This window comes from Dasypus novemcinctus, chromosome 18 (genome assembly GCF_030445035.2).
Source record: "Dasypus novemcinctus isolate mDasNov1 chromosome 18, mDasNov1.1.hap2, whole genome shotgun sequence".
NCBI classification, from domain to species: Eukaryota; Metazoa; Chordata; class Mammalia; order Cingulata; family Dasypodidae; genus Dasypus; species Dasypus novemcinctus.
In genome coordinates, this window is record NC_080690.1 from 79,320,182 (window position 1) to 79,329,560 (window position 9,379).

A 9,379-nucleotide genomic window follows, 5' to 3' on the forward strand; every position below is an offset into this window, starting at 1 on the left:
TCTGAGCCTAAACAGCAAGACAGGTTATGTGTTTCCTCAATTTGTTTTGTAGCTTGCAATCAGATTAACAGTAATCCAGAGTTAAACCACTGAAAGGGTAAAGATTCAGGGAGTAGAGCCATGTCACCCCAATAACAATGTCAAAAAGTGTCAGATCATCTGGCAGCTAACTGATTTCAGACATCTGTCCAAACTCCAGTTTTTTCAGTAGAATTGCCTTGCACCATTTAACCACAAAATGCATGAGTAATATATGCACTCTGATTAATTTCAATGATGTTTTGCAAATGTTTGTTTCTGCAGCAATATCTGACTGATCATTGGTGCCGGAGGAGTTTCATTCAAAAAGGAGAGTGGAGAGTGGAGAGATTAGCATGGATCAACCATGAAGAGCCTTGAATGTCTGATTGAGAAGTTTGGATTTTATCATGAAGTAAAAATGTATATCCATAGAAGGATTTTAAGCAGAGGAGGAAGAAAGCCAGTTATCGGGGTGAGAACAAACTTTCAAGGATACCATAGAGGATTTCTTGGAGTAAGGATTTGGGGCCAGGGAAGGGGCTTGTATGTTGACACAGGCAGCAAATTTTGAGGACTGCTATGAGGATGGAACAATGGAGTGAATTTTAGAAGCTTTCAGGAAGAAAAATGTTTGACCTGAGCTATGGATTGTAAGATAATACAAATTTTAAGAATTATGGGAAACCTGTATTTTCTGCTTTAGCTGACCTGAGGCAGGTCAATGATGATATTATAGAAAAGGAAAACCTAGGTGAAATAAAGACATGTGGAGAACTGGTAGATATTTTGCTACATTTGCTTTATGATGCATTGATTTGTTTATCCTCCATGCATCAAACCATTGTATTTTTAGTGCACTTCAATATAAGTTGCAGGCACCAGTACATTACATCCACCCACAAATACCTCAGCATGCATATCATTAATGAGAGTTCAATATATGTTTACATTTGTATTATGAAATAAAATTTGCATTAAATTAAACGCACAAATCTTAATTACAATATGTTATGAGTTTTGGCAAATACATACATCTGTGAAACTCAAACCTCTAATTGCCATCAGCCCAGGAAGTTCACTCTTGCCCCCTCCCAAACAATCTACCCCCACCCCAAGGCAACTAATCCTAATATTTATTCATCATAGATTACTTTTGCCTGTTTCCTAATTTATTTAGTTGGAATCATGTACTATACCCTCTTTTGTGCAAGATTTCCTTTGCTTAGTATAATTTTTAAGTCATTCATATTTTTAAAGCATCAGTATTGCTTCTTTTAATTACTGAGTAGCATTCTATATTCTGAATACGCCACAATCTCTGTATCAATTATCTTTTTTACGGGCCCCTTGGAGCATGACTTTCCTAGATCTGTGTTGTATAGAAATAAATTCTGCCAATATAAATTTCAGTGAAGAGAAAATATGATGAGACTTTCTAGGAGGGGATACTATTTTTAATCCACATTCCATTAGCTATTACCCTCCTGCACGTACATATTATGTACTATCATTCATTGTGGGTTTTCCCTATTGGACTGAGATCAATGGGATGCAGTTTCAATCCATAAAATTTTGTTGAATAATTTTAGGCATAATCAACTAGGTAAATATACTAAGCTTCTAGAATCACTTCAGAAGAACTTCAGAACAAAGTGTAATTTTGGTTAGATTCCTACAATGCTAGGAGAGTATAATAAAATCTCCAGAAATGACTGGATAGTCATAATAGACTCTTAGAATACCTGGGTGTTCACTAAGGGATTCTTGGGTTTTAAAGATGACCCTATAGGTCTCCAGATTCCACCTTCAATATGTTGGACCTATGTTTGAGAAGGATGAAGAGTGTCCACAAAAGAACTCCTCCTAGGGATGAATCCAGGTCCTTGCTTCATGACACTCTTTGGGCTCAGGGCCTTGGGAACAGGTCTGACATCAACTCAGCAGAGGCTTGTCGTGTGGGAAGTTCTATGTAGATACTGGGATCATCTGAGAAATATTTATGACTCTGGGAAGTGGGACTGTCTCCTCTCTCGGTGAGGGTCCAGTGGTTCAACTGGGCATAGATCACCTCAGGTAGTCCTTCTGCTTCAGTGTCCTAGAAATGGGAAGGGGAAGAACAAGGGGTGAGATTCAATTATTGGTGGTGGAATCTGGGTATGTGGAGGGACTGAAACTTTGGTGACGATTTGGTATGGAGAGGACTCACATTGCCATCCATTATTTGGTCTTCCTTAAGCTCTTTGTCTATAATGGTATCATTTGTTGGTGAATGAGTCAAGAGTCTTGGAAGACGTCGTCCTACACGAAAACCAGAAAGGAGCAGTGGTATACCTGAGGTTACTCGGTCAGTTTATCCCACTAACATAAAAAAACCATCCCATAAACAACCCCAGTCCCACATTTACTGCTGCAAGGTCCTCCACCCAATCCATTGCCCCATGTCCCCATACTACTCTCTATATATAGACTTACTCTCCCTAGAGGTCGGTGTCTACCCTAGAGTTGGGGAAGAGACAGAGGATGGGGAGGGGTGATTAGTGAATTGAGGGTAGGGGGTGGAGTTCCAGGAATCTCTCTGGAAAGCTTTACCTCAAGTCCCATCACAAAGAACCACACATTCACATACAGGAAGTGAACACATATACATCTGTGCCTCAATCATACCTTCCCACTTGGCTCATGTAACCCTGCCCTCTCCTTCTCCAGACTTACGGTTTTTGGTAGAACACCAGTGACAAATAAGAATAAGGAAGAAAATGCCAATGGTGATGAAGAATACCAAGAGTCCACTGAGAATGTTCAGCTTTGAAGTGTCCTGATGAAATTGTGAATCTGTCAATAAGCAAATGGTAACAGCTCCCATTCAATGATTATTTTGTGCCAATATATATTGGGCTCATTACATCTATTACTTTGATTTCTTCCCCAAACCATAGAAAGTACCATCTCAAATTTCCATCATGTGCAAACAAATCCAAAGGAAGTGAAATCGGTTGGCCAAATCAAGCAGCCAGTGAATGAGGAGCAGAGGCCTGAACCTAATGTCCCATTTAGCTACTGCCTCATGAAATAAGGCATTATGCTTTTGCATTAAAGGGAAACACTCTGCATCAACTCTACCTGAGCACCCCTCCTATTGTTCCTCCTCACCCCACCACAATTGTACATCTGGAAACTGAGAAATAGGTGGACAGAGGTCAAAGATGGCCCCAGTCCCTGAAGCCAAGGTTTGAAAATTCTTTAAAGTATCTTGATACTCTCTCCCTAGAATGACTAGGCATGAGGTGGGTGGAAGTATTCAGGTAATGGAAGGGGAATGGGCAAGGGGATTGCCATGCATTTAATACTTTCTCTGTGCCAGTCTCCATTCTGTAGGTAAGGGGATTTTCATATTTTGAGCTCACTATATTCTCAGAGTTAAGTGTGGGAGGGAGGCAGCTTTAACCTAATGTCCTAATCAATAAAACTGAAGCCTAGAATATTTAGTAACTTGAATTACCTGAGCTATGGTTTGAGCCAAAATTTCTTACTGCCAAGATTTTGTCTTCTACAGACTCTACCCTGTTCCCTCACTAGGTTCAGCTCTTCTCTTCCTTTAACAGCCCAAGTATAAATTTCCACCCAGTGAAACAGAGGCTCAAATGGAAATGAGTATGCCCAAGTTGCCCATCCAGGAAACACTAGAACTATGTCTTGAAACCTCCCTCAGAACTAGTTTACCTCTGAGTATATCCCAAATCGATTCATTCAGGTCCTTCTCCTCCACCACCTTCATGACTAAGCCATCATGATTTGTCTTCACAAAGACAGATGAAGCTTCTGACCAGACTCTTGACTTGCACTCACATCCCCCTAAAAGCAATTCTGTTGATGTCTCCCTATGTGCTATTTCTAAAATATTAGGCAGATCACAGTCCTTATGTGATTAAAACCTTTTAATGATTTCACATCCCATTTAGATGAGATGCAAGTTCCTTGCCATTGCTTATAAATGTTTACATCATTTGGCTTTCAACTCCACTTCATTCACCACATGTGAGACATGCCGATGCCTGAACACACCAAGACTTTGCTTGGGTGGGGTCTACTGCATTCACTTTTCCATCTGTTCATGACATAATTACACCAATCTCAATTCTGACTCTCTTTGTCATCAATGTCGCACCTTAAAGTACAGGAATCCTGATTTTATGCATGATTGTTCCATGAACCCACAATTTCTCTAATAAAAATTGGGGAGGTAATAAAAAAACCTTATTATCCTAATATATGTAACAATCACATTTGATATTTTATTATACCCTTACCCTCACTATGAGAACTATGAAGTCTGAGCCATAAGATATTTTATCAATTTAGAAAAATTTTCATGCAATTTGAACAGAATTATATAGAAATATTTGAGTAAAGAATATAATACGCCAATCATAGAAAAGAGAAAGGGCATAGTTCACAATTTTCCAAATTTTCTAAATAGTTTCACACATCTCCATATTAATGACTGATTCCTGGAAGTAATAATTCTAACAACAGCAAAAATCTCATAAGATAAATTGAGTAAATAACCACTTTTATGAATAAATTTCCATCTTCAATATAATAAAACAGGAATCATTATTAGAATAGCTAAAATAGATGTCATAATTTAAACTATGTAACAAAATATTCTTCATAAATTAGATAAGAGGGATGAAAAGGAGTTTGATAATATGGAAAAGAGAAACTTTTGAAATAATCTAATGTGCCTCAATAGTGCCTGGTACAAAAATATACTTTTTATACTTGCCTACAAAAGTGTTTTCCCATTGAATATTATACTGTCATTTCTATTGTTTAAATTAAGTAATAAATGATTTTAACCTGGGAAAACAAAGTCACACCTTAAATGTTTCCTTCTCAGGGGTCCTTCCACACCATTGACTCTGAATTATCTACTTAAGCTTTCTCTATCATGTGACATAATTAAAAATATCTATTGCAATTTTACACCAATCATGTTCATTACATGTTATTTATTTTACCTTTTCTCCCTCCTCCATATGCCACTGGATATGATCTTCATGAGGACAAGGTCCATTTTCTGTTTCATATTCAGCTCAAATAACATTTAGACGTGGACAATAAATACTTATGGTGCTCCCTTCCACTTACTAACCACATCAGCAGTAACTTCCACTTACTAACCACCCAACATTATCACTCTTCTATACCTTGATGCCTAGTCCTACACCCTGGGCAGAGAGTCATTTCAGTTTGACCCCTTCTTTCCTTTTGGAAGAGGTCTCAATCTCAGAATATTAGAGGGCAAAAGGCCTCTCTGATTCTGTGCTGGCTGGAGTCTCAAATGCTTATGGAGAATCTGTGGTTTAGAAAAGGATGTGACTAGTTCATGGTCGCAGAGCTGGGAGGAGGCAAAGCTGTCACTCATACATGACACTTCTCTCTTCCCAGGGATTCATGAGCTAGACTAAGAGGCCTTTGCTTACCAGTTTTGAAGTTGGTTTTATGGGCCATAGGCAAATATCTCTAAGGATTCCTAAGAAAAAAAAGACAGAGCAGTTGTAAGTGAGGTTCCTACATCTGCCCCAGGGAAGTGGTACCATTCCTCCAGGAGGACTGGTTCCCTGCCCACCCCTCACTCTGTCATCCATCTCAGGGCTGATGGGGTCCTGGGATCTTTCCACCAGTATCCCCTGAGAGATGACTTTCTCCTTACAATGTGAAGGTCTAGAGAGAGAACTGTGGTATGTGAGAGGAATGATGTCCATTACCATGAAGCATTATTCCTGCCAGGATGAATGGTATCTGTGCTCACCACTTGGGACATCTCTCTCTGTGAGTGGGAGTGCAGGGAGGGCTTCTGGGAAATTGGTAAAGGTGAATGGCTGGGCTACATTCGCTCTTCCCAAATGGAGTCTAGTTGCTCCTCCCCTTGGGTCTTCCCTGAGCTCTTTTTTATCTGCCTGGATACATAGAACCATATGTGGGCATCCACCTTGGAGGAAGATTTTGAAGGTGTCCTCTCTACCATCCTACATCCAGACACCCCCTTGCATGTTCAGCCTCTCTTTTCCTCTCTGCACTTCTCAATGCTTCTTTCTCTGCTTAATTCCTAAACATCAGCCATTGGAGCCGGCTATCTCTCAAGCATGACTAGGATATAGTGCGAGTCACAAGTTAGAAGTTAAAGGTGCTCTAACCACCATAGGAGCTGCATTATCTCATAGTTAATGCATCCAGATACATGAGAAAGGTAGTGTAGGCCTGGTCAACATTGCCCAGCAACTCAAGGACTTTCAAGAGTCTAGTTGGTGGTGAGATTTGGAAGTGGCCACTCCTCTCCCTTTTTGCAGAAAGGACTTGTTTACCAAGTTGCTGAGCTGCACCTCACGGTCACAAGCTCTACTCTTATTCTCAAACGTCTTTGATGTCTGCTGATGTATGATGTGTCATTGCGTTCTCATAGCAGAGGAAGAAATGTGTGGGGTTAATGTGGGAAGCCAATTCTCAAATGTCAATGCGTGCCTGACCTGGGGATACCAACCTCATCCTTTTGCTCATACGTCCTTCAGTCTCTTTTCTCATTCTCTGTCTGTCACTGTCAGGTTTTTTTCGCTTTGGCATACAAGCTCTCTGTTTGTTTCTTCTGTTTTTCCCTCTGTCTCTTTTTTGTTCTCTACTGAGTTTGTTAGTCTCTCTGAGTGTCTGTCTCTCTCCCCTGTAGTAACAGCTTTTTCAATAACCTCATCATTCCCTGAGGCAATCAGAAGACAAAAAGACAAGGGACTTGACTGACCACATTCACCTATGATCATGACCTCAGGAGGTTCACTGGGGGCTGACCGTTTATATGGGGAATAGCTGTGAGATCTGTAACATCTACAGATCCTCTCGGGGAAAGATGTCAGAGTACTTATGGAAAAGTCAGCCCAGAAATACCCATTAAGGAGCCTCATATCAAGGTGCTGGGATTGCTGTGTCCCTCTCCTTGTACAGCATAAATATTTCAAAAATAAATCAGATCAAAACCTCAGGGTAACATTCTCTCCTGGTTCAAGGCCCCGATTCCTCTTCGTGATTGTTCTTGGCCCTTTGGCTGCTGGATCTATGCCCCAGTCTTTTCTCTCCCTGCTCTATATGGTGAGGCAGAGTGGAGATAGTCTTATAAGATGAATATCCTAGGCTCCCTGTGCACACGTCTCTTAGAACAGAGGATGACTGACAGGAGATCAAAAGGAAGAAGAGGAGGCACACCCCACCGTGCCTCTAGACGCATCTCCTGATGTGACCATGGCTTCTTCAAGGCTCCTTCTGCACTAAAACAGGCTACAACTTTAATAGTACTAGAATCAGGTAACCTGCTCCACCTGTTGTCTTCCCTGTCTTCAGGCAATAGCAGCATCCAATGCTTACTCACCCCTTAGTTGACTTGAATTCCTGCTTCTTTCTTCATGTGGATACCCAATTCCTTGTATTAAATACCCTTTAAATACCTAAAGGTATTTAAACACCTTTAAATTCTTAGCATTGTTTATTTTTCTGTGTTTTGGTCCTGACAAGGAATCCAAGAATAAACATCTCAGAGATGTCTGGACACAGGTGTACATATGGCTGGTCTGGCTTCTCTTCCCTATAACCATGATCTCCAGGAGATCCCTTTCTGCCGAGCACACAAAGGGTGTGCCCACTCTGGAACTAAGAGAGATTGGACACATATATTTTAAGCAGTTTCAATGTAACAAACCCAAGATGGGAGGACAATGAAAAGTTACTGTCTCTCATAGGGGAACCACAGTGCTCAGCCAGGCTGACTTTTTGTATTGTTCTGACCATCTGGGATAAAAAGAGGCACCAGTCTTAGCGAGGAAATGTGGAATTGCTCCTTCCCTTACCACCCTTAGGGGACTTTTTTTCCTTTACATTCTCCCAAATCTTTCCCACCCACCCACCTCCAACTGGGTTAGCCTGGTACTCAGGGATACCTGGTATTGTGTCCATTCCAAGATGGATCTGGCAGGTATTCCCGGAACAATTTTATTCAGTGGGTTGAGAATTTGTTCAACAAATATTTCCTTAAATTATAATTTTCTATACCATAAGATGTACATTCCCGGAACAATTTTATTCAGTGGGTTGAGAATTTGTTCAACAAATATTTCCTTAAATTATAATTTTCTATACCATAAGACGTACATGAAATAAAAGGGCATCATCTACTTGATTTGAGCAATATAAGAGAAAACATGAAACTAACTTTTTAAACTCTGCTATACCAGAATATACCACAGTGTCCATGAGGTCACTGTCTGCTGACCAGTCCCTTCTCAGACTCCAAGAGAAGGAAATCCCTTTTACTCACCTTTCATGGACAGTCTGGAGAGTTTGAGTTAATTCCTTATCCTCAGAGTGCGTATAGTCCAGCACAGGGTCCTTCTCTCACCACAGAGTTTATTCTAACCCATGTACAAGACCCCAGATTCTGAACACCACAGACTCCTTCAGGAGACCACAGAGTTTGGCTCAGTATAGATAGAGTTCTGGAGAGGAGGTCAAGAACCAAATAAGAATACAGGGTTCCCACAAGAACCCCTCTTCTTATATTCCCAAGAGAGTCAACCACAAATCCCTTTACAACTCCTCTGCATCAACCTGCACATCTGTGACCCACCTCTACTGCCTGGGAGAACCATTTGTGCTTGGCCAATATAGTCACTTGGGATTGGGGAAGGACTCACCCTTTTGTGCCCAGATCCTCTGGCCCAAAGACAATCCTGGAAGGAAAAAGTACATTAGAGATGACTCTTTACCATGAATCATGATCTCATAGTAACTGTGTCATGTCTTGGCTATCAGACTTGGCAGCCCAGCCTGGGCTTGGAAGGTTGGTGAACTCAATTTTCCATGGACTCCCACCTCCAGTTCTGTTCGGTGGAGAGGCTAGTTCTTCAGCCTGGGATTATCCAACATATCCCTCTCCTCCCTCTCCAACCAGGATTTACCTACACACAGGAGGCTGATAAATTTGGGGAACATTTTGCTTCTTCTGTTGGACAGGGTGTAGGAGCTGAGAAAAATGAACAGGATGTTGTTAGTATGACTGCAACTTCACAGCTTATGCCGCTTATAGGTGCTAACCACACAGGAAAATGACCAGCTTCTTCTCACCCTAAATAAGGGGGAAGTCTGTGGAGTAATTTTCAAACTAGTTTCATGGTTTCAACATAGCCCCCAACTAAAATCTATCTTGAAACCCATCACTGACAAATTAGCTCCTCATAACCTACACCAAATTCATATGAAGATATTTAACATATTCCTTCCTTTTTAAAACATTTTTATTGTGGTAACATGTACACAA

At 40.8% G+C, this 9,379-nt stretch overlaps 1 protein-coding gene across 3 annotated transcripts; it reads right to left on the reverse strand.

Annotated features, from left to right (window-relative positions):
* Positions 1-960: 960 nt before the first annotated feature.
* Positions 961-9,093, reverse strand: LOC101419418 (killer cell immunoglobulin-like receptor 3DL2). 3 transcript variants are annotated; one of them, XR_009181664.1, is made up of 6 exons: positions 9,021-9,093; positions 8,757-8,792; positions 5,508-5,557; positions 2,734-2,853; positions 2,228-2,319; positions 961-2,116 (listed from the first exon to the last, which is right to left on the reverse strand). XR_009181664.1 is itself a non-coding variant. In XM_004468994.2 (5 exons), the coding sequence occupies exons 1-5, from the start codon at positions 9,052-9,054 to the stop codon at positions 1,928-1,930; spliced, it is 471 nt and encodes a 156-aa protein (XP_004469051.2). In that variant the 5' UTR covers positions 9,055-9,087; the 3' UTR covers positions 961-1,927. The 3 variants fall into 3 exon arrangements, 1 of the variants encoding a protein (XP_004469051.2); XR_009181665.1 differs by having other exon boundaries at positions 8,381-8,792; XM_004468994.2 differs by lacking the exon at positions 5,508-5,557 and having other exon boundaries at positions 9,021-9,087.
* Between the last annotated feature and the right edge of the window lie 286 nt (positions 9,094-9,379).

Coding starts and splice junctions, on each gene's coding strand:
- LOC101419418 (XM_004468994.2), bottom strand. CDS start 9,054: ATGTTCCCCAAATTTATCAGCCTCCTGTGTGTAG. Junction 2,320..2,733: donor CTGGTGTTCTACCAAAAACC/GTAAGTCTGGAG, acceptor GTTTTCGTGTAG/GACGACGTCTTCCAAGACTC. Junction 2,117..2,227: donor ACCAAATAATGGATGGCAAT/GTGAGTCCTCTC, acceptor TCCCATTTCTAG/GACACTGAAGCAGAAGGACT.